Genomic DNA, 24,701 nt, shown 5'->3' with positions numbered 1-24,701 from the left:
GATGATGGAGATAAAAGATGGAAACTAAACAACAAAAGCGCACCAGCTGTGAACGACGAGCGATATCAAACAGTTTCCTACCCAGGAGAGTATTGTGAGTGTGAGTGCGAGCGCGTGTCGGCGAGAAAGACAGATAGACAGAGGGAGAGAGAGAGAGAGAGAGGCGAGAGAGGAAAGAGTGATGAAAAAGAGGGGGGAGATTATTTTCCAGTAGGAAGCTTTGGTATCATCAGCACAACAGAGCGCAATTAGGCTCATTTCCTCTAAGTAGCTCAAATAAAAGCTGCATGTTTGCCCTTACTTCAGCCTGAAAGCCCTCGACTAAAATGGCAACGAGCAGGTTGAAGAGGACGTAGTTTCCGAACGTCATGAGGGCCACGAAGTAGAGGGCAGCCAGCGGGGAGGTGGAGGCCATCCCGTTGTAAAGCACGGCGTTCCAGTCCTCCTGGGTGAGGATCTGCAGATTAGAGGAGACGTTTTAGAAGTCCCACTGTCAGGCTAAGACAAACACACGATGCTGAGTTACTTCTAACGCAGGATCACTTGCAATCAGGGGGGTTACGCATGAAAATATTTGCATTCTTCTTCTCATTTGAGCAATAATGATTTCTCACAAGTGTTGGAATAATCTCCCGTGGAGACGTGTGTTTTACTGCTGCTTCTCTCCTTTCTGATTGTGAAGCAATTTTTACCTGCCCACTGGGAGGTTTTTTTTTATATTTCGCTAAAGAAAAAAAAAAAAAAAAGAGCGTGGCAGCTCTCTAACTGGGGGAGATGAAATAACAGAGAAGATAATTAGCAGATGCAGTTTGAATTTTACTCCTGTTACTGTAATATTACATCCACAGCACATGCAGGGCTGTGAAAAAGCGTTTTGTTCTCGAAAGACTTCTCATATTTTTTTTTTGCTTTTTTGTCCCAGCTCAGATGTTGTTGTTTTGTTTTTTGTTTTTTCAGATCAACACAAAGGCTTCAGAATCAGACAAATATCAGATGAATAAATGCAGTTTTTGTTTCTCAAGAGGGAAAATCTATCCAAACTAATTTAGCCCAAAGTGGAAATAGATTTACGGGATTGTTAAACCATTAATTAACTGTGATTAACAAAATGATTTACATTTAATTTCACCAGCAACACACAGGTGTGATTACAGCCAGAGCTGTGCAATCATGAAGTAGGCTAAAAGATCTAAAGAAAAATGACATGATCCAAAGAAATTCAAGAAAATATAAGAAAAAAAACGTTACTGCGATCTAACAGCCTCAAAGGAGTTAAAAGCCATTCCATCAATTTACTCTTTTGATGTACTGATGTTTAACTTTTTCTTCTCTACAGCATGATACCATCTATGTCTTGAAACACGGGATTTAAACAAAATTGTATTTACTTACTTAGTGTCAAATCCACACATGGATAATATGAAACAGACCTGAAGAGGCCAGCTAAAAGGATTGAAATGAGAGCGCATCAACAATTCATCCAGAGGGTCACAAAATAACCCAGAAAAGCATCTAAAGCGTGGCTACAGGCTCCACTCGCCTCAGTTTATGATTCAGTGATAAGAAAGAGACAAAAATGACATCCATGGGAGATTTCCAAGGCAAAGACCACAACTCAGAAAAAAAAAAAAGAAATCTGATTTCTGCCAACAACAACTTCATGACTCCCGACACATTTGGGACAATGTTCTTTGGACCGTGGATCTTTTGACATGTTTGTGTACATTTGGACTAAAAGTTTAAGGCCAGTGCATCCTCAGCAAGAACAGAGAAGATTGTTCCTTTACCTGAGGTGATAACAACAAGAACAACGTTCTTTCTGGCGAGGACGTGTCATATTTCACAAGAAATTAAACGCAGGACTCTTGGGAAGTCGTCATACCAGTTCCTCCTATTGCAGCATTTGTATTTGACAGTTTTCCGACTCAATGCAGGAAAAGACCTCTGCCTAAATATTGTATCAAGAACAAGCTGCAAGAAGATCCAAACGTGGGCTGCAAGTGCAAGTTCAACTACATGTTGTAGTATTTTGTTCTTGCAGCCCTGGTGTAGATGACGTTCATTTCTTGTACCTTTTCAGCAGAAGAACATTATACCATCCGTCAAACATGGTGGTGGTAGTGTGGTGGTCTGTAGCTGCAGTGATTCTTTAGGTCTAGAGGAGGGTTCACCAACACGGGGCCCACGGGCACCTAGTAGCCCCCGAGGACCACATGTGGCGCCCAAGAACCTGTTCTAAAAAATGGCACAACCCGCCTGTGAGCTGCATCTAAAACTTCATTTTATTCTGTTACTCTTTCTGTATATTCACACTTGCACTTATATAGATTTAAAGACGACAATATCTATGACAAAGCATGAAAAATGTGTTTATTTCACATAAAGTTAAGGTTAACTCTGGCTGTTCTTGTTCAAAGGTCAGTACTGGTAGCCCTTCTTATGACACAACGCCAGTGAAGTAGCTCTCAGTTTCAAAAAGGTTGGAGACCCCTGGTCTAGGATGATGTGTAGCATTTCATAGAAACATTAAATTCTGATCTCTACCAGAAATGGGAACATCCATCCATCAATTCATGGCCTTGAGTTCAAGCCCGCATAGTTTATGAAGCAGGATAATGATCAAATACACACCAGCAACTCTCAGTGGTTAAAAAAAATGCAATGTAGGTTTAGGAGAGGCCTAGTCAAAGTCTGGACTGACGATGAAGAGGCCATTCATGATCCAACCATCACCCCAATGCACAGAAGAGTGGGTCAGAATTCCTCCACATTAATGTGAAAGACCCACTGACAATTACTGCAATGGTTATTTAGGTTGTTGCCAAAAAGGGTGGCACCACCGTTTATGTTTTAATTAGAAACCTGTCAGACTTAAATTGACTTGGCCCCATTTGAAAAAGCAATTACTTTTAATCAGGTCATCTTTGTCTGAAAAAAAAAACAGCAGCAAAAACAGATAAATCTGTAATAGGGCAAATACGTATTCACTGCACCGTATTTGATGCTCCAGAGTCTTTCGTGTTTATGCACATGTTCTGGTGAAGATTCTCAGTCATCCAGGTCATGGTCATTCCAAAAAAAGTAAAAAAACAAAGCAACTGGACTACGAAAAACAAGTCCAGTTGCTTTGTTTTTTACTTTTTTTGGTATGCACATGTTGCTTCAGACCGAAGATTTAGTATGAGTTTTCCCTTTTGGCTCTGCTACATGTTGTTATATTTCTTATCAAATAAAATAGGAGCTTTTTGTTTTTGTTTTGTGTTAATATTCATTGTGAGGTTTGAATTTGATGGGGACATTTATACCTGAAACACATAAACTAAAGGTGGCTCATCAGATGGTGTTAAACATAACGGTGCAGCATTTTTAGGAAAATCTTCACTTTGTGCGTTGCTCATCGTTGCGTTTTTCCACATAAGATGAATCAACTTATTAAAAACTTGAAAGGGTCTGAAGCGCACTAAAAACAGGGTGCTGAAAATCCTCTACCACGTTTTCAGTCGGCGTGTTTGGTCTCTCTGTCTGCGTGGAGTGTTTGTCTTACCTGGAACACGGTGACGGTCGCCCACAGCAGAGAATCAAAGTTTTTCCTGTCTGCCAAAGTTTCTCCGCTGTCTTGACGCAAACCAAACTTACAGCCAAACAGATGCATCCCCAAAATGCTGCAGAACACAAACACACAGACAAGAAATCACACACATTGCAGAGTAATTTCGGGTTTATGAGAAAGGAATATGATGAACAACATTTTACTATAATGAAGCTGTTGCTGTCATGTTTTTTTCTGATGGAAAGTACCCCTGACACAGAGCTCCGATTTAGCTATGTTTCTGTCTCAAATAAACCAATTAAAAGAGCTGTTGCTGCCATCAATTCTTTCTCCTCCTTGTGTTTATTATTTATAGAAAATACCCCAAGCTCAGCTCTCATTCCTGGTTAAAGCCACTGAGAAAGTTATTGCTCCCATTAACCTTGGGTACTTTCATTGTTTTCTCTATTGAGAGTACTTCTGGCTATGTACCTCTGTTGTAAGCTGTGTCTATTTCTGAGATGAAGCCACCAAAGGGGATATTGCTTCCATAAACTGATCTATTTGTTTTTAGAAGAAAATACACCCTTGTTTGATGCATTTGTGTTTATTTGCGTGTTTTTGTTTCATAGAAAGTACCCCTGACTTAGTGGTTCAGTGTTCACTTGAATATCAATTAATTTCCAACTCATAATTGGCGACCGTTAACTCTGTGTGCTATTGTTTTGCTTTTCTAGGGAAAGGACCCCTGACTTAAACCTTTAGTAAGTGTTTAGTAGTGCGATTGCTCACTGACTGAGCAATTTCTCTCGTTAACCCTGTTTACTAAGTTTTTCTTTAAAGGAGACGTGTCATGCGAAATCCACTTGTATAACCCCTAAACTTATTTTGTCGTGTAGTTTAAGTCAGTGCAGAGTACAAATTTGAAAGTAGTCTCTCCCTGTACTGTGCAGATATTTTTATATTCTCTTTGGGTCATATTTTTGAGCCGTTCGGTTTTCTCTATTCTCTCTTACGCTTTTCGAACAATTACGTCACAGTATTTGCTGCAGAGCGGCTAAACAAGGGCTTGTCTTCTAACTAATTTTGTGAATCCACCATTTTTTTTTTCTTTTGCTGCAATTTTGTAGTCCATGCTCAAGGATGTCAAGGAGTGAAAATGTTCGGTTGCACCTCAGACCTCAGGCTGTGGGAGCAACAATAACAAGGAATTCAGACCAAAGCATTGCAGTTCAAACGTATATCTACCACAACTAAATTATTTAAATGTGGAAAGAAAGGCATTAAAAGCATGATATGGCCCCTTTAGCATAGGCAATACTCCTAGACCATAATTTTCCTGGTTTTCCTGTGTACCTTTCCACTCCTCTCGACCCAGACCTGGTTGAGGAAGATCTGGCGTGACCTGTTTCCTGCTGGAGTTTGTTTCCTGTTGGAGGAGAGGTGTTCCTCTCTATTATCGTCAAATTATTGCTAAGTCTAAACAATTGCTGAAAAGTGAACGACCGTAGAAAGCTGGTCATCTGATTCCAACTGTATTGTAATATAATGTGTTTGAATTAGACTCCATGTAATGGGATTTAGACCTTCCTATATGAGTAGATTCCATATCATTAATGGACTTCTTTGTTTTGTTGAGTTACTTTTGGTATGGGTGGAATTGAACAGAGTCGCAATTGCCCGATAAATCTCATACAAATTAAAAGACCTTTTAAATACCTGAATATGAAAATGAAGAGCATTAAGAGCATGCAGAATGTGGCCACGTTGTCCATGGTCTTCATGAGCACCACCAGCTGTCTCCTCAGAGCAGGAAGGAAGCGCACCAGCTTCAAAACTCTCAGCAGGCGAAAGGTACGCAGCACCGACAGGCCTCCCTCAGCCTCGCCCACAATCTCCCACACACTGAAACACACACACACACAAGTCACGGAGGAGTTAATATCCATCACTGGCAAACACACAGTCAAAAAAAATAATCTCTTAATTAGTGGAGAGAAGTAAATTATTTTCCATGTGACATATGGTGGCTGAAAAACTGAATTTACGGTCCACGGATCATTAAAGGAAGTGGGAGCAGCGTGAAAGGACGCAGTGAACAAGTAAAGGCTTCAAACACAGATGCATAATTCAGCTTCTAGTACTACATAATAGAGTGAACACAAGCCCTCCGGACTTCATGTGCAGCCATTTGGCTGAATCACCTCAGTCAGCATCACTGTGACAGCAGCTGTGAGGCCGTGCAGCAAGGATCAAAAGGATTTCCCAATAACAAGGCGAGGGTTTAATGACAGAATTTCCATTTCCCTGCAAACACACGGACAAATACCCCTCCCCCCGCCCACACACACCTGATTATGACAATGATGCTGTCAAAGCCGTTGTAAGGGTTCTTGATGTAGCCAAAGAGCCCGAGAGCCAGCACCTTCAGGACCATCTCCAGACTGAAGAGGCTGGTGAACACCATGTTACTGATCTCCAGAATATCCGTCAGCTCCTGCGGCTAAAAGGGAGATACACGGGGAGAAACAGAAATGAACAAATAAACCGAAACAGGCAGTTACTGTGCAGTGCGGTTGTTCGTCAAGGTTTCACTGTTGGTCTGTATGGATCAGTGAGCACCAGAACTACCATAGCCACTGTTTTCTGCATTTTTTTGCATTTTCTGCATATTTGTTTTTATCACTAAGGACATGAAAGTTACTTGAGGCAGACCTTGCAGAACTTAAGGCTGCACAAGAAAGGCACAAATAAGAGCAGAAAATGCTCAATCCCGTTACTAAGCGTAGATCATTTGGTTCAGTAAGGTTTATTCAGACTGCCCTCAGAGTTTTTTTTTATCATGGTACACATGGACCGCATCTTATGACTGCAGTGAAAATTTAAACTGAGGAGCTCATCACATATAAAGCTGATGGATTTTTTTTTAAAGCGCAAAGAGGGGAAATTTTCACAGTGCATTTCAAAAGTAATTCCTACCTTTTGAACTTATCCACATTTTGAAGAAGAAGCCCAAACATCCTTGTATTTTACAGGACATTTAGATGCAAAGACTGAAATAAATATAAATAAATCTGTTTCTAGTTGGAAAGTGGAAGGGGTCGAGCTAAAGCAATTTATATTATTGTTAATGTTATATAGTGTAACTGTGGCAATGATGAAACTTTCTAGTTGTTAGAAATCATACATATGTTATACATTTCAGGAGGGATTCTGAGTAATCTTCAGAATGAAAGCTTTAACGCATTAAAACAGAAAATGATAAAGGTTACATTTTTGACCCATTTTGTTGGGATGAGGGGGCCTGAAATATTTTCCTTCTTCAAAGGGCGGTATGAAAACATTTGAGAACCACCACCATAGGCCAATTATCTTTTTGTCCCATCTGTCAGTTTAGGCGGATGGTCATGTCTGGGCAGGTTTGCAGTTGTGCCATAACTGGACTGGGAATGAAGTTTGATGATGAAATGTTTAATGCTGAAATGCTAGTCCATGCATTTGTTACTTCAAGGTTGGACTATTGTAATTCTTTACTATCAGGAAGTCCACAAGATGCAGTTCAAAGCCTCCAGCTGATCCAAAATGCTGCAGCAAGAGTTATGATGAAAATCAACAAGCGGGATCATATTTCTCCAATTTTAGCTTCCCTTCATTGGCTTCCTGTTAAATCAAGAATAGAATTTAATAAAGGTACGTATAAAGCCCTTAATAATAAAGCTCCATCATATATCAGAGATCTGATTATCCCGTATGTTCCTAACAGAGCACTTTGCTCTCAGACTGCAGGTCTGCTGGTGGTTCCTAGAGTCTCTAAAAGTAGAATGGGAGGCAGATCCTTTAGCTATCAGGGTCCTCTCCTGTGAAACTAACTCCCAGTTTTGGTCCATGAGGCAGACACCCTGTCTATTTTTAAGACTAATCTTACAACTTTCCTTTTTGACAAAGCTCTAACTTACAGTTAGAGTAGCTTAGGTTACCCTGAGCTACCTTTATAGTTATCTCTGCTATAGGCTTAGGCTACTGGAGGACATCAGGGTCTGTTTTTCTCACTATACTGAGTTCTCCTACTGTTCTCCAATTTGTCCAATTAATAAAAAGTGAGCCATTAGAGCCACGAAAAATCTCCAAAAATAAATAAATAAAATAAATAAACTCCCTAATTTACTGCACCAAACAGTTTGCTATGTTCTTTAATCTTCCTGAAGCTGTTTGGTTCTCTAACAAACCTCCAAGACCTTTACATAGCCTAGATTTTTACTGTGGATAAATTACACACAATCATTTACTAATTGAGTGACTTTTTTTATTCAGTGATTTGGTGCTACTGAATTTCAATTTGAGGTATCAGAAGAGGAGGCTGAATACAAATGTGCATCACACTTTTCACGTTGCTATTTGTAAAAACATTTGAAACCAGAAGCATACTTCATTTTAGCTGTGAGTTACATTAAAAGCTTGAGGTTGTAACAAAATGAGTTTAAGATCAAGGGGTGTCACCTATTTTTGCAACACCCTACCTCTTTGTAACTTTTTTAGACATCAGATTTGTGATCCTAAAGTCAACGTCTTCCCAGGGAATCAAATGACAAATAAAAAAAAGATTTTTTGCCTTTTTCAGGGATATAAGGACAAGCAAACATTTGATTGCCTGGTGCCTAAAGGGAGAGATGCTGCAGGGAGAAGGTTGTGCACACCTCTGTGTCTGCTCAAATATAAAATAAAAAACAAACTGTGGATTCTAAACAGCTGAAAATTTGCTCACTTCTGATGCAAATTCAAATGAAGTGCAAAATGCCACGGCACTAGCTGAACCTTACACCTTTTAACCACCAGTATGAAAATGAAGTGACTATAATTAAAGTTAAATTACATACATTTTACCCACATTCATTTTAACTTCCAGTTCCAGCAAGCATAAACATTCACAACTTTTTCTGCAAAGCCAAAGGTGTTTTGAGAGTAAAAGGATCTCAATAAACTGTAAAGGAAATTATTTGACTCATTATGTCATAATCCTTAGGTGTTTGAGTTTTGATTCTGTTATTTTAGGATAATGCCTACTTAATTTATTCATCCTTTAATATTTGCTTATTCTTTAACTTGTTATTTAGTTGGATTCGTTTAGTTCTTTTGGTCTTTATTGATTACTCTTCCTGGGCTTTCTTCGTTTCTGCTTCATCTATTATTCTCCCTCTATGTCAGTTCTTCACCTTCATCACTTTAATCCTTATTTCATCCGATTACTCCACCTGGTCTTCAAGCTTTCTCTCTCCGTCTGTGCCCAGTAATTAAACAGTGTAGTTTTATGTGTTTGTCTCTGGTTCCTGCTGTTTTCCACGCGCGGTTAGTTCTGCCTGTCCATGTGCTAATCTCCTGATTGTAAGTTTTATTTCGTCATTAAACATCTTAGTTTTCATTCTACATCTGTGTTTGGGTCGTCTGCCTACTGAACCGTGACACATTACGCTTTAGGACTAGATTGGACGCCTCCGGTGTTCGGAAGGCTGAACCGTCAAAGGCCCTCTTAAAACTAGCATGAGTTATGATAATCAAATATTTACTGACGTGTTTCAACTACTAATCCTAAAATGGACAGAGATTTGTAATGGAAAAAAATTAGGATGGTAAAAGCTTTCCTGAAAGATTTTTAGTTTTCTAAAGGAAAACTTCACATGCAGCCACTTTGGGCCATGAAAGCATAAAAATCTAATTTACACAAAGTGTGTTAGTCTTACTAGAAGCACTTCCCATCAGAGAACCATCAAATAAATCTATCAGATTATAGTTACTTGATTTTGAAAAGACGGGTTGCCTTGTAGCAAAATCCTATATAATCTTCATATAAATGTGTGAATTATAAACAAAAAGTTTAATGCATAACATTTATCAGATCATACAAGTTCATAAATGTACAAAATAAATAATTTTTTTACTTAAGTAACATAATCATATAGGGCAAAAAAAATCTTTAGTGTTTGACAGTTTATTCAGTTAAAGTTTCCAGATAAGAAATCACTTGTGGGCGTGGCGGAGGGGTAACGAGCGCGACCAATGTATGAAGGCCTAAAGGTGCATTCCCACCAGGTGAGACATTTGCCTGGACCACCTGCCGTTGGAGATAAGATTTTACCGACACATGGGTTTTACCCTTGACACATGGGTTTTACCCATGTGTCGGAAAAACTAATCCATGCGTTTATTTTTAGTCGAATAGATTACTGCAACGGTGTTTTCACAGGTCTGCCTAAAAAGTGGATCAGACAGCTGCAGCTGATCCAGAACACTGCTGCCCGCGTCCTCACCAAGACTAAGAAAGTAGAGCACATCACCCCAGTTCTAAAGTCCTTACACTGGCTCCCTGTATCTCAGAGAATAGACTTTAAAATACTTCTGTTAGTCTATAAATCCCTGAATGGTTTAGCACCTAAATACATCACAGACTTGTTATCAGCGTATCAACCCTCCAGACCACTAAGGTCTTCTGGCTCCAGCCTACTCTGCATACCTAGAACCAGAACTAAACAAGGAGAAGCAGCATTTAGTTCCTATGCTCCACTTATCTGGAACAAACTTCCAGAAAATTGTAAAGGTGCGGAAAGCCTGAGTTCCTTTAAATCAAGATTAAAAACACATTTGTTTAAGGTTGCCTTGAACTGTTCCAGTTAACTGAATCACCACTTTTTGTTCTATTTTATATCTACATTTTATTCCTACTTGCTTTTATTCTGTTTTATTTTGCTATATTTTAATCATGTAAAGCACTTTGCATTGTCCTTGTACTGAATTGTGCTATATAAATAAATTTGCCTTGCCTTGCCGAGTGAGTCACGGTGCTGTACTTAACATGGAAAAGCTAAACAACGGTGTTGGCGACCCTGCGTCCACCAGATCCTCCAGAGAGGCACCTGGTTCGGCAAGTACCACCACCTGTAGCAGGAAGATGGTTTCTTTTTAGCGGTACCGTACTTCCGTCTGTCCAGGACCCAATATGAGGACCTGCTGCTACACTTTGGGGCCGGAGGACAGATCTCCCTCTGGGACACAAGCTACTACTTTGGTGAGTAAATCCACTTTTGCTCAATAGAAATATAGCCTAATTGTGCTGTCTAAATATGTAACACAAACAAATAAATGGACGACGAGCACCTTTAATACGCTGCAAATTGATAGAAAAGTTCATACCTTTTAACTCAAGCAAAATGTTTCTTTATTCTGTTCACCTATTTCGTGCCGTTCGCACCTCTTGGAACGCCTCGTTTGTATCGTGGACTATTAATCCGCTCCTGAACGTGCCTTTACACAAAATGTAAATCACTTGCTGACTTGGTCTCATTTGTGTCCTTGACATGGCTGTTCTGGGTTCGAGTCCCAGCCTTTAGGCCTTTGCTTCATGTTTCCCCTCTTTCTCTCTCTCAGCCATAGTTACTGTCAGCCTACTTTCAAATAAAGGCCTCTAAAAGAAAAAAAATCACTTGTTTCACATCCATTGGTGCTCCTACCAATTCAAATAAAAAAAAAAAGCAACTGAAGTACATTTCTAATTCTATACTTTTCTTTTTTAGTTAAGTCTAAGGTCTACAACCCTTTCGTTTTTTTTATTTTATAACTTTGCCATTTTCTAGGGTATAAATGTTACAAAGGGAGGTTGATAAAAATCTTCAAACTCACTAAAAAAGACATTAAACGAGACTCATTAACAGAATAAGCCATTTTGCCAATGAAATTTGGAATTTCTTTCATAAATGCATCTCTTATACTCACCTCTGTTGCTCAACACATAAACGACATTTCCCCTCAAATATTTAGCACCACTTAGTTGCAAATAGACAGCCGGTCACACAGTGCAACGTTTATCTTCAAGAACCATTGTTATAACAAAGCATTAAATGGCCAAACACAAATTTCCTTACTTCTGTTGACAAGTACATGCATTTTTAAGAGATTTATCTCAAAGTTCCTGTTAAAAAACTATCTGGTGACTGGAATCTGTCAATTGTTGTATCATATTACAATTCTCTTCAGTGTGGATGTGTTACTGAGTGAAAAAGAATCAAAGTTAGCAAATTTCAATATCTGTGCAGTGCTTAAAATGAAGTCAGGGCACAGAGATTCAGAAACTATTTATATATTTCAAGATATTTCTACAGTTCATTCAGGCTGGGAGAGAGAAAAAAAGTTCTGCAGATAATAGGAAGGCCCCGCTTTATCCTTTTCAATATTTACCTTTTTTATGAATATGGGAAATGTCTTTGTAAAGCTCTACGTTCTCCAGGGAATGTACACAAAGACTGATGTTTTAGTAATGCCAGTTGTTCTAGCAGTGCTAATTGCTAATCTAAGATGCGGAAGGGTTTAAAATATTATTTTTGTAATAATTTAGGCATCGCTTTAAAGTACAAGTAAAACCCTATTTTGGTGTCATTCGCCTCCTAATGTAACATGGTTCCTGTAACATGGTTCTGAAAGGGAAATCAGAACTGAGTAAAATTGATGCAAGGTGGGGGAGCAAAAGCTTTGCAAAAACTAGACAGGAATTTTTTTTGCAGCTGTCCATTTAATTATAAATCACTGTGGTTTCTATGACCCTGAAGAAAAAGTGTAAATTTCTAACCGTACAGAACAAACTTGCATGTTTGGTCCGCTGCTGCTCAGCCAGTCAAAACACATGAACTGAATATATCGCAGGCATGGGTGACATAGTGTTGTTACGTCAGTGAACACACCCATTATGGGTTATTCCTCACAGTTTATGCAAACATGGCGCTGGACTTCTGAGCATGCTCAGTGACGTCAGTCTGACACCGAGCTGCTCACAGGAGATTATAACATCTCTGAGGTGTTTCTCTGAACTGCAATAATCACTCTGAGGCTTTTATGATCCTATAGAATTTTTACAGGATTATAATTTATTTAATGACATTATTTCAACACTTAGCTCTGATGCCAAATCTGGACTCCACGGTGAGTCTGTGGCCCTAAAATAAGATAAAATGAGTCAGGTCATGTTCCTAAATATTCATCAATCAGGGAGTTATGGTCGTCCAGATGTGTCACTCTGTTTAGGAGGCAGGGCAAATGAAATGCCCCCTCATTTCCCACAATCTACTGCTGCCATTCAGCCTATCAGAGCGTCAGGTCGGTCCTCCTCCCAAACCTGATTACTCCCTTCCCTCCCGCCTGCTCCTGCGCCTCGGCTCTATTTCCGCACCGCTCATTCTCCCGCTCCTTTCCCAGGGTCACGCTTTAATTAACACTTGAGGTCTTATGAGTTTCCCCATCTCCTCGCACATGCCCGCACACACCCACACACAGCCGTGCACGTACGCTCGTGTTGTGATCCCATATGCTGGATGCTGTAACTGTGTTGATTGGAGGGTAAGTTTGTTGACTCTCCCACACACGGCGATTAGCACGTCAATCACACCGGAGTCACATTCGGTCTGAAGGAGACGCGCACAGAGCAACGCTTGTCAACACAAACACGCTGGCAATCTAAACAGCTCACCTGCTCGTGGTACTCTATGCCCATCGACAGAGTGTTAATGAGGATGGCAATCATGATTCCTCGGCTGAAGTATCTGCTGCCGACGATAAGTTCCAGCTTGTTTTGGAGTCTCAGCCAACAGCATTCCCAGAGTCTTGTCTTTGGCTCAGACGACTGCGGATCACCATGACAGGGGCTGTCACTGTGACACGGGCTGTCGCTGTTGCCTGAGTTTCCATGGTGCTGGTCCTCCAGCTGCTCGTTTGGATGTTCGCTGAGTTGGTTGTAGTAGACGCAGTACGGACACACCGATGGATCTCCGAGGGATTCACCTGGCAGAGGCAAAGAGGAACGCCCCGTAGAACCACCTGTGAACACATCAGGGTGAAGGGGATGCAGATGTAACACTTGCATGGTAAAAACGCAAAAGTCATGCCTCAGTTCCTTCTACAACGGGGGAAAGAGGTGTTTGATCCTCTGCTGATTTTTCTAAGTCTGCAACCAAAATCACAGTCGCTAAATTTTAGGGTGTATTCACATCAGGAAAGTCTGGTCTTTAAAGCAGATCAATGGGGCTGGTTGCGAACACATCCTTACGGTACTTTCATTTTAATGCAGAAAATATTTTTTAAAAATCAGGGTTAGGTTATAAAAGCACTCCAAGGGGTTGTAAACACATCACAAAAGATTACTGGCTGCCCTGCCCTCCCTGGAAGGCTTATACAGCGACTGCTGTCTTAAAAAAAGCACAAAGTATTATAAAAGACAGTTCTCACCCTGTTCTCACACTGTCGCCACCAGGAAGACAGCACAGAGTAATGAACACAGGGACTAATAGACTCAAAAACAGTCACTACCCCACAGCAATAACCAAACGTAATGCTGTAAAAAAAAAAAACAGCCTATGTGTGTCTGAATAGGTTCCTTTCGCATATTTTAGCTACTCTATTGTATTTGTTTTAGCTATTTTATTGTATATTTCAGCTCTTCTGTTGGGATGATGACGCAATGGCTGATGGCACTATTGATTTTGTCGTTTATGTGACAATAACAAAAAAGTTTCTGTCTGTCTGTAACACTAAATATTTCATGAGTGCCGTTCAATCCATCATCTGAAAATGGAGGATGGCACAACTTGAAACCCACCAACACATGGCTAAAACATTTAAAGCTATAGTTGGTAATCCTGTTCAGACACACTTTTTGATATGCTGGGTTAAATGGACCCACCATCCTGACAGTAGTAAATATGTATTCAGAAAAAGGAGGTTAAAAAATCAATCTGTGGGAGCTGCAGGCACTTGGAGTGTTTATGTATCCGGTTAGCTTAGCGGTTAGCTTAGCGGTTAGCTTAGCGGTTAGCTTCGGTGTTAGCTGTTCACTGTAGCTTCTCTGCTCACACCGTATATTTAGAACATGGCTGAGAGTCACAAGAAGCAAACAGTGTTCATGTTTATGAGAAGAAGAGGAAGTCCTCAGTAGTAAGAAATAAGACCAGAGTGGATCTGTGGGATTTTTTTCCCCACAATCCCCCTAATGAGCGGTAGAGCAGGTAAGATGGTCTTGCACAGTTATTCAAAAAGGGACTTGGGGAAGCTTCAGGACTCTACCTTTAATAACAGATTGAGCAAGAGGAGCACTAAACAGAGAGGCAGCTGAGAGAACCACTACAATTCTGGAGGCGCATCAGAGATCTAAACCTTGACTGGAAAATCTGCTGGCAGGAAAACTATTTGTGGTGGACTTGGCAAAACTAGGCTGGAAGACACAAGAGAGCTCTTCTTATAGTTTGCCTCACACTGTGTTGTACCAAATTATCATAACTAGCTCTTAATTTAATTCAACTACCTGCTAATGAATGAATGTTCATAGTTCACCACCTGAATATTTTGAACAAAGTTCAAAGTTCCAACTTTAACAACTTAAACTTATGGCGTCACTCACAAATTGCCATATGGATTATCCCTTTGCTTACCATCCTTTTTGATTCTCCCCGGTTATCTTTGCTCACATAAACTCTTATGATGTCTCGATTTCCTAAGCAGCTGCTCTGACTCATATTTTAATAGTTTCAAGGTTGCCTTATTGATACCTGTAGTTAAAGTTGCTTTGCAGTGAATCAGAACATCCATACAAACATCTTAACACAACCAGAACGTTTCAAATAAACACAATAGGGCTCAAAGGGCTGCAGACTCCACAAATCAAATCAAAGCAGGACACAGAAGAGGAGAGCAAGAATTAAAAAGGATTAATTTACAACTTAATTAAATTTGTTAAAATGATTAAAATCCAAGGAAAGTGGCACTATCATTTCAGCTTGTTCAGTTCAGTAATAGCGGTTGGGACAAAGATGTTAAAAAGGGTCTGGTCCTGCATTTAGGAAGGAAGACGCGTCTTCCAGGAGGAAGAAGCTGAAACTGCCTGTGGAGGGTATGGAAGTCATCATTTACAACAGAAGTGTCGTGTTTGTCGTGTTGTTAGGACCAAGGTGCAGACAGGAGCTCAGGAGTCGCATGTTGAATTGTAGAAGAGTGATTTATTGAAATAATGCAAATAACGGCTTACAAGATGCAGGGAGGACAGGAACCAGGAACACGGAGAGGAGAGGAGAGGAGACCAGAACGGGGTAGTTTGACAGAGGACCTGACAACCGGTAATGGCTGATTTAACTGAATATATAGGAGGGAAGACAGGAGGAGCAGCAGGTGGAGCAAATTAACACATGTGAGAGGAGTAAATTAAGGAGAAAGGAAAGGAGGGCAGTGAGCTGGCAGGGGCCGAGGGAGAACTGAATAGGAAACATGAAGACTGGCCAGACATGAAGGAATAACCTAACTAAACTAAGGATGGGCAGGCAGAAGGTAACGATCTGACAGAACTACTAAACTCATAATGAACAGAAGCTGACAGACACAGGGACCAAATCTAACAGATACCCGAATAAACTACTAACATAAATATTGAACAGAAAATTAAACTGATGACAGAAACAAGGATCTAAGGATAAACAATTTGCACTAAAAGTGCAAAATATAAACAGGCAGGATCCCCAGGGAGCTACAATAAGTAATCAAACCCTTGTGGATCCTGACAAGAAGCTGCCTGCTGTACAGGGATGTGAGTGATTGCTGGGACTCCCTCATCAGCCTGAAGGATGGTTTCACAACCACCAACCAAAGAAAATGTAGACTGAAAAAAATCCATACAATTTTAGACTATCTTTGTGACTGCAGTCACTTTTAACCGTTTTATTACAATCAAGTTAGCAGAGATGAGACGTTACAGATTTATTTCCCTTTAAACTGTTTTTGCACAGTCCAAATCCTGCTTTTTAAATACAGTAATAATGTTTATTTTGCCCACTAACAGATCACCATTCAATGAGGTCAAGATGAGTAGGGATTTATTGTTGTTTCTCACTTTATTGTTGAATTAGAAGTTCTCGATTTGGGCCCCATTGTTTTGAATGCCGTCGTGCACAACACTGGGCTCTAGCCATGTAAGAGACGCAGTAAACATTTTTAATTAGGTAGTCTGGCCAGGTGTAGCAAAATGTAGCTTTTTAGCCAACACGCAAAATGTAATGTGCTGCTGATCATCACTGTAAAAGCAACATCTCCACTGTGAAACATGGTGGTGGCAGCAGCATACTGTGGGGATGCATTTTCTTCAGAAGGGGCACAGAAAAGAGAGAAACAGCAGAAAGAAAGCCTGTTACAGACTATCAGAGCGTGATATACAAGAATATATAACCAGAGGTGAAAGGATATGGTTTAGATCAAAGCTCACGTGACACAAAAGGCCAAGTCATATCACGTCCAGCTGAGAATCTGTGGCAGGACTTCGAAACTGATACCTGCACAGGTTCTCAATCCAATCTGAACGAGCTTGACCTAGCTTGAGAAGAATGGGCAAATATATTTGTCTCCGGATTTGTTGTGCAGAAATAACCCAGGAGAGTTGCACCTGAAGAAGCCTCAGAGTATTGACTCGGGAGGGTTAATTACAAATACACATCACACTTTTCATTATTTATTCGTCCGCTGCACAAATATGTGCTACTCTGTCACATAAAATCCCAAAACAGTAAAATGTTTAAGGGCTATAAATGCTTTCCCGGGGAAACTGTAGCACAGTTTGACGGGCAGAAAATAGGATGTTGGCACCAATGAGGGGATTCCCAAAGAGCTGTTAGCCAAAAACTTGGCATCAGCAAAAGGATGACGCATCTCTTGGGTCCTCTGTCAGGTCTGTACTGAATTTTGTTCCCCATTTCAAAAAGACGTGCCTTCCAGACACTTTTCATCTAATGACAGATTTTTTATAAGCCTGAGACCTTCTTCCTTTGTCCTCCACATGTCAACTTTCCTCAGTGTTTCAAGCACACGCTGCGCAAGAAGCTGTTGGGGTTGGGCACAAGGTCTGGACAAAAAAAAAAAATGACAAGAGAAAAGCAGTGAAAGCAAAACACTTAACAGCCTTCAAAAGGCTTGACGAACTACTGATCAGGCTTAAAGATTCAAAGAAAGTCTGGCTCCTTGGAAGCAGAATAGATTGAAATTAAAGGTGGTCCGAGCACGGTAAAAAGCCGTATTTAAATGTTTCTCTCATGGGCACATTTAGTCATTCAGCATATTCTGCCATCCAGCAAAGGAGAGAACCTTCTTTTCATTTCGGGGAGACAATAACATGAAAAACCACTGTGGAGTTGGAGCGCTTTGCACAGAGGGAGAGCTGTTTTATTAGAAAAGGGAAGTGTGTATGTGTGTGTGTGTGTGTGTGTGTGTGTGTGTGTGTGTGTGTGTGTGTGTGTGTGTGTGTGTGTGTGTGTGTGTGTGTGTGTGTGTGTGTGTGTGTGTAAACACGCGTGTTCCTGGGAGGCCAACAATTCCGGCATAATTCATTAGGAAGCCGCTCGGGAGGAATGCTCTGATGACATAACAACCACTGCTAATCTAGCACGAGGACTTCTCTTGTCATCTCGGTTTTTTCACAAATTCACGTTTCACCAGAGGCAGATATAAGGAATCCAATATACTCATTCAGTGGTCTGTGTCTACAGATAACATAGGTTCATCTCTTAGCAGGAGGACTTATAGAAATGACCACTTTTACTGTAGAAAGACAGACTGACCTCGAGTTGCTTCTGTTGTGTACCAGACGATCTACTGAGTCATTTCTCTTCTCCTTCATGAATATGGAAAGTGCGCCAGTAACACATTATTTATTGCTCAACCAGATGAAAATTTGATGTGCATTTTCTCTATTGCCGAACCTGTCTTGTATTAATGTCTGTTGCAACGGTTAGCACTACTCATACCGTTAAACCACAAAGAAAGAGCCCTGAAACATCGGGGAGATTTGTAAAGACTAAGTAAAAAGTTTGGGAAGATTTTAATTTTAAAATGTTTTGAAGCAGAGTTTAGATATTATGACTGGAAAAGTATTTTTTTTTTTATTGTGCTTTAAGCTTAACTTGTACCAAAAAATCAGGTTTCACTAGCAAACGTTTTGTTAGTAACAGGAAATCCAAAATTACTTGAATGAACATGTCTAACATCTGTTTTCAGATCATTAATTTGAAGATTTTCTCCATTTTCTCTAACAAGAATATAGGAGTATCCAAACAGTGGTCCAGAGGCCATTTGTGATTCTTGGAATTATAAAGAAAGGTAAAGCAGGTTGAAGCAAATAATAGATTCTCTTAACCTTCTAGGGTGAAATTTTCACTGACAAGTAGCCCTTCAAAAAGGCTTGATTAAAATCTTCTTAAAATGAAACATGTTGAGTAAAACACAAAACGTTAATGTTTTATTAACCTTTGTGTTGCCATTTTTATAGTAGAAGTGATTAAAAAATGGTGTTGGGGGAGCGGCACTAGATGTTAAAACACTAAACTTAATAAATTTAGGACATTGTATGTCTTCCCTACTGATTGGCATCTACTTTCTGTTCATTATGCGATTGAAGCATCAATGACTCTTCCATGCACCTGCACAACTACAACCTTTAAGAGCTTTTTGCAGATGAACGCGGTTATATTCACAGTTTGCCTCTCCAACATCTGGCAGATATTTTTGTGAGGCATTATGGGAAACGTGTCACATTAACGTATTTCAATCAATCGAGGAGGGTTCTGAATTATCAGTTTTGTAAATACAAGGACAACTGTAGAGTGAAAAATGAATGAGAGCTTTTTGTAATAACAGCTTATACAACAACCTAACACTGGGTGTTTACATAAAAAAAAAAGCTTGGAGTTGGAAAATATTTATATTATTATTATTATTATTATTTTAACTTCAGACCAAATCAGAACCTCAAATTAGAGAATCAGATTACCTCTAATTGCATTCCCATTTTTGTAGTCTAGGACTATGGACCCATACTCAAAGTACCCTGCAGAGTGATCATGTGCAAGAGAAACACATCTGTGCTGCTTTGTGAGTATTAGCCAGAACATCTTTACACACCCGAGGGTTAATGCAGTCTGCCAGCCCTCTCAGTGCATTGCAAAATGTGCGACCCCCAAGGAAGCTGAGGAGCTGTTTTAATATCCTAAAACACGGCTGGATTTTCACAGGAATCAGGAGATCATAACCGTGAGAAAACGCAATCTTTCAAGGCCCTGGGGGACTTCACTGTGGTCAAGACGGAGGGAACAAAGCAGTGTCCCTAACTGGAAGCTTCGGGTTGATTTTAATAGTGACAAAAGTCAATCAGGACATCTAAAGATTTGACGGTTTTACACCACTTGCATCATAACCATAACTTGTTTATTTGATTAAATTATTTTTTTTTTTAAATAGTCAAATGGGGTCAAATGGGTTGTTTTCCCCTTTCTCCTATTGGGCTTCAGTGAGAGGTTAATTAAACAACATGTCCTGAGATCTGTAAGATGTTCAGTGATCTGATTGGCTTCAGTTAGCTTGTGATGGATGGTTGCAGTTATAAAGATGGCTCAGTCTAAACTCCTCTCAGCGACATGCATGGCCCCTTTCCAAACACAGAGTGATTTCCCAGAAGGTTTTCTGTGACAACCCATGCAGTGCATCAGGCTTTCAGCGCCACAACTTTAACAAGAGTAAAACCCGAGATCACTCTGTTGAGGGTAAAATCTGATCAGCTCATTATCTCCAGTGATCGTCATATGTTGTCTCGATGCATGGGTGGAGAGGATGAGCTCCGCTGGGGCACATATTGCTTCTCAACAGGGGAGAAACGGGGATGTACTTTTAGATCATACTTCCACAACAAACATGCAAACAAGAAGCCATATTTCAATATTGCACAAGCCGACGTGGCCCCATCACAACACAGTGTGCTGTGCAAACACGCAGCCAGGATCTCAGAAACAGAAGCGTGTCCAGTTGTAGTTCTATGAATAGCTTCATGGGAGGCAGCAGAAGGAGAAGCTGCAGACTACCCCCCCCACCACCACCACCACCACCACCACCACCACCCTCCTAGCAGCTTTCATGACACAGACATCCACAAAAAAGGTCCCAGTTTGTCAAGACATAATTTCCATCAAACGTCCCGTTTGATTGTAGGTGAAGGTTGGACCTCACCCCTGCTGTAGGTCATTCCTTGAGCACTTTGTGATTAACTAACTTCAAACACTCTTATTTTCCAGCTGTAAGCAGCAACCAGGGGGCAGCTTCTCAATACAACTTCCCATTGACTGCACATTCAGAAAAAAAATAGGAAAGTTGTTAAACGTGCAAGTGACCAACAGATAAGTTAAAGATTTCCTCTCCACTGTCGCTTCATGCATGCTCAGTATGAGGGATTGCTGCAAAGCCATCAACAATGCAGACGACTGTCCACTGTGGCTCTACGCTCTTTCAGGAGGAGTGAATGCTGCTTGGAGAGACTTAATGCAACCTGCTGGGTTTCCTTAGAGAGGAAATGTTTTGACAAATCTGTCTGATTTGATTGAATTTGACTTTGTAAAGTGCCTTGAGATGACACGTGTTGTGAATTGGCACTATATACATTTTAATTTACTTGAACTACATTAACTCCGGCTTTCTCCCACAGTCCAAAAACATGACTGTTAGGTTAATTGGCTTCTCTAAACTCTCCTTAGGTGTGAGTGTGTGCAAGAATGGTTGTTTGTCCTGTTTGTCTCTGTGTGGCCCTGCGACAGACTGGCGACTTGTCCAGGGTGTACCCCGCCTCTCGCCCGGTGAACGCTGGAGATAGGCACCAGCACCCCCCACGACCCCATGAGGGATTAAGCGGGTCAGAAAATGGATGGATGGATGGATGAACTACACTATGTTCCGCGTTTAGGCTACTGCAGTTGTGTAAAGCTGTTCTTATTAACGCCAGTTCACAACACGTGTTGGCCTTATATGAATAAAATTGAACTGAATATGGTGTAGTGCGCCCTCCTTTTCTAATGTCGCCCTGGGCAACTGCCCATATCAAAAGCCATCACTGAGTGTTACCTATTATTCCAAAAAAAGTAAAAGAACAAAGCAACTGGACTTGTTTTCCGTAGTTGAAGACGTTTCGCTTCCTCTCCAGGAAGCTTTCTCAATTCAAAACGTCTGGAGTAATGATGAGTACCAAGCTATATACCACTGGCCAAACAAAGGCCTTGTAATGGCTTAGATAACATGCAAATTCAACAGAAACAGGTCTGCCCCTAGTAACCATGACCTGGATGACTGAAAATCTTCACCAGCGTGTTACCTATTACTCGGGATTAAGCAAAAATGTGTGTTGTGCATTTCTCCTGTACAACTATAGTTTAAGCAATGATGACAGATGAGCTCTTTGTCCCAATCTCCCACAAATTGTCCAACTCCTTGTTGCACATCACCCTCCGCATCTTATCTGCACCAGATTCTGCTGAAGCAGAGGTTCACATCTGACCCCCATTCCAAGACGGTGCTTCAAGATGATCACCAAGGCAAGATTACAGCCTGAAGCTATCTTCTGAAAGGAGCAATCGACATAAAAGCATACATCCAAGAAAAATTGTGTAATATGGAGGTAACACAGGCAAACCGGTTGGGTATACAGATGGTTTAATGTACGCAGAGCTTGTTTGTCCGACATGAGCCCCAGAAGACATAGGTGATAGCAGCGTCATGAGTCAGAAATCCAATACGCTGTCATCAGACACAAAGGACGCCTCCTAAACCTATTCGATAGCATTAGCCACACTTAATAGAGTTTGATAGGGGTTGCATTTTGTAAAAACAGGAAACAGGCAACTCTCAGCCACATGCTCTTTAGAAAAGCGGACAGCATAACGGGATGTGTGTGGGCACCCTAACCCACTCACTATCAAGCCGCTGAGACATTGATACCCCCTGACAGTCTGTAACATATTGCTCTACCTGAGACGTGTGCCTTCTTGCATATGTCGCCTCATCATTCAGCGATAATCTCATAGCGGTCCCATGCCTACCGGATTACCAAGAGAGAATTCATCTATGCGTCAGAGAAAACATGCAGACTCCACGCAGAAAGGTCGAGACCCAAACCCAGGACCTTCTGATCTGTGAGACAAGCCGTGTTAATCAGCACACTGAGTTCACACAGAAAAAATAAGAATAATCACGTTTGCTAAAATATTCAAGGCAAACAAAAGCAGATGAACGAGAAGGTTGTGTGAAATACATAAACTGTTGGTGTGAAGCGGAAGTCCATTCAGTCACCCGCACCCCTCTAAGACCCTCAGCCCAATGTAAGAGCTTTCACACACTTCCACACACACAAAAATAAAAACACACTCAATCGACTCACCGTGCTCGAGCACCAGCTGCGGCAATCTGTTAATGGTCTCTGTGGCAACCATCCTCTTCTGGTCCCGGTCCTTATCATCCAGGTGACTCAGGAGCGGCGATATGAAGGGATAATTAAGCCCGTTCCCTCCGTTGCAGACGGCCAGCTCCGACTGAGGCTGCTGCTGCTGCTGCTGCTGTTGTTGGTGATGATGGTGATGCTGCTGGTGATGGAGATGATAAACTTGATGAAGATGCAACAAGTCGTTGGGGGCGTGGCCCGAGTGCCGGTTGGCGAGTCCGTTCATCTCCCCGACTCCGGCCCCCCGAGCCGACTCGCTCCCCTTCCGGCAGACGCACGCGCAGCGGAGACGCGCACGTGTCCGAGCAGTCCAGCGGGAGAGCCGCCGCCACGCCTTACGACTCAGGTGGGCCAGATAGCGGATGATCTCCTCGTAGCAGCTCCCGGGCTGGCTGTAGCTGGCCAACGTGGAAGCGGACTGGTGGAGCTGGCGGGCGCGCTGCTCCGACTTCATTAAGGCGTGTTCTCTCTGTTTAGTTTCAGAAAACTGGGTGGCGATGACGACCAGGCACAGGTTGATCATAAAGAAGGAGCCCACCTGGCAGATGGTGCACACACAGCCGTTTTTAGACACGTTTGGCGTTTCTGAATACATCTGCGGTTTGGTGAGTTACTTACGATGATGAGAAAAATGAAGTAGATGAAGTTGTAGAAGGAGTGCGCGTCCATCACGTAGTACATGATATCTACCCAACCCTCCAGGGTAATTACCTGAACGAAAGAACTCAAAAGGTAATCACCACTGAGCTATATAATACACTGGAGTGCTGATTTTGCCGAAAAACTGAAGTCACTGGCCGCCATCTTGCTACTCCCTACTCTCACATAATCCCATAGGATTTGCCTGCAACAACAAGCAGTTTTCTGGCTGTGTGAAAACGTTTCACAGGTAATTCTACAGTCAGTGGATGTACTAACACTATCAACTACTAGGAAATTAGGTGCTGAAATATTTTACATGTTATTCATATTAAATATATATATATATATGTATATATAAGTATGTGTATATGTATATATGTATATATATGTATACACATACGTAAATATATGTTTTTGTATATTGTTATTTATATATTTATAAATGTTAAACATATATATTTAAATTAATAAAATGCAAAATATTTCAGCACATGACTTTCTCAGTACTTGATATTTTTAGAACATAACATAAAACTATATGGCATTTGACATTTTAAAAGTCTTAAGCCCCCCCTGAACATTAGAAAATCCTTGTTATTTGATGCTGTAGCGCACATATTCCCTAGTTACTGGGGGGAAATAGGGAGTACCAATATGGCGGCTGGTGGCTTCAAAGCGACTCGTTCAAACAGACGGTGATTAGCACTCCAGTGTATTATATAGCTTAGTGGTAATCACAGCGTTGTGCAGCTGGAAGTTAACAAGGAATGAAACATGTTATACCTGAAATATAGCGATCCATGCATATCCGATATTATCAAAGTTGATAGCTCCTTTGTGAGGGTTTATTTCCCCAGTCCGGCACTCGTTGTAGTACTGGTACCAGTTCACACACGACGCGGGCCCGTCTGCTGTGAGCGCCGTCTCCGACTGGGCTTCCTCAGCACCCAGAGAGCAGTACGTCCGTCCCACGCGACGACGAGGCACGTCGGAGCACCGAAGCATCCCGTTCTCCCTCTCCATGGAGCAGATGAATGGATGGTCATCTGTGCCATCAGGCCGGTAATAGCTATTGAGGAAGGTGATGTTGTATCTCCTGAGAGAGAAGGGTGCCATAAAAATCAGTGTGTAAAAACAAACAAGCTTTGCTTCAACCTGTTCACCCGTTTCAAGTGGCTTTGATGGTTCTTTGAGAGGATCTTTTGAACTTTTTTTCTA

General features: G+C 41.1%; 1 protein-coding gene across 2 annotated transcripts in view; it reads right to left on the bottom strand.

Moving 5' to 3' along the window:
• The window catches only part of cacna1hb (calcium channel, voltage-dependent, T type, alpha 1H subunit b), a 115,297-nt gene that overhangs the window by 43,432 nt on the left and 47,164 nt on the right, over positions 1-24,701 (bottom strand). For both annotated transcript variants that reach the window (XM_036137457.1, XM_021322227.2), the window contains 8 exons: positions 24,267-24,579; positions 23,460-23,552; positions 22,782-23,379; positions 13,035-13,381; positions 5,881-6,032; positions 5,249-5,434; positions 3,545-3,662; positions 302-457 (listed from right to left, as the gene is read on the bottom strand). In XM_036137457.1, coding sequence (XP_035993350.1) covers positions 302-457; positions 3,545-3,662; positions 5,249-5,434; positions 5,881-6,032; positions 13,035-13,381; positions 22,782-23,379; positions 23,460-23,552; positions 24,267-24,579 — 1,963 coding nt within the window. The remainder of the gene's footprint in view (positions 1-301; positions 458-3,544; positions 3,663-5,248; positions 5,435-5,880; positions 6,033-13,034; positions 13,382-22,781; positions 23,380-23,459; positions 23,553-24,266; positions 24,580-24,701) is intronic.

The sequence above is a fragment of the Fundulus heteroclitus genome, chromosome 5 (assembly GCF_011125445.2).
Source record: "Fundulus heteroclitus isolate FHET01 chromosome 5, MU-UCD_Fhet_4.1, whole genome shotgun sequence".
Lineage (NCBI taxonomy): Eukaryota > Metazoa > Chordata > Actinopteri > Cyprinodontiformes > Fundulidae > Fundulus > Fundulus heteroclitus.
Note: the sequence above shows the minus strand (reverse complement) of the source record. Positions and strands in the feature narration are given on the sequence as shown.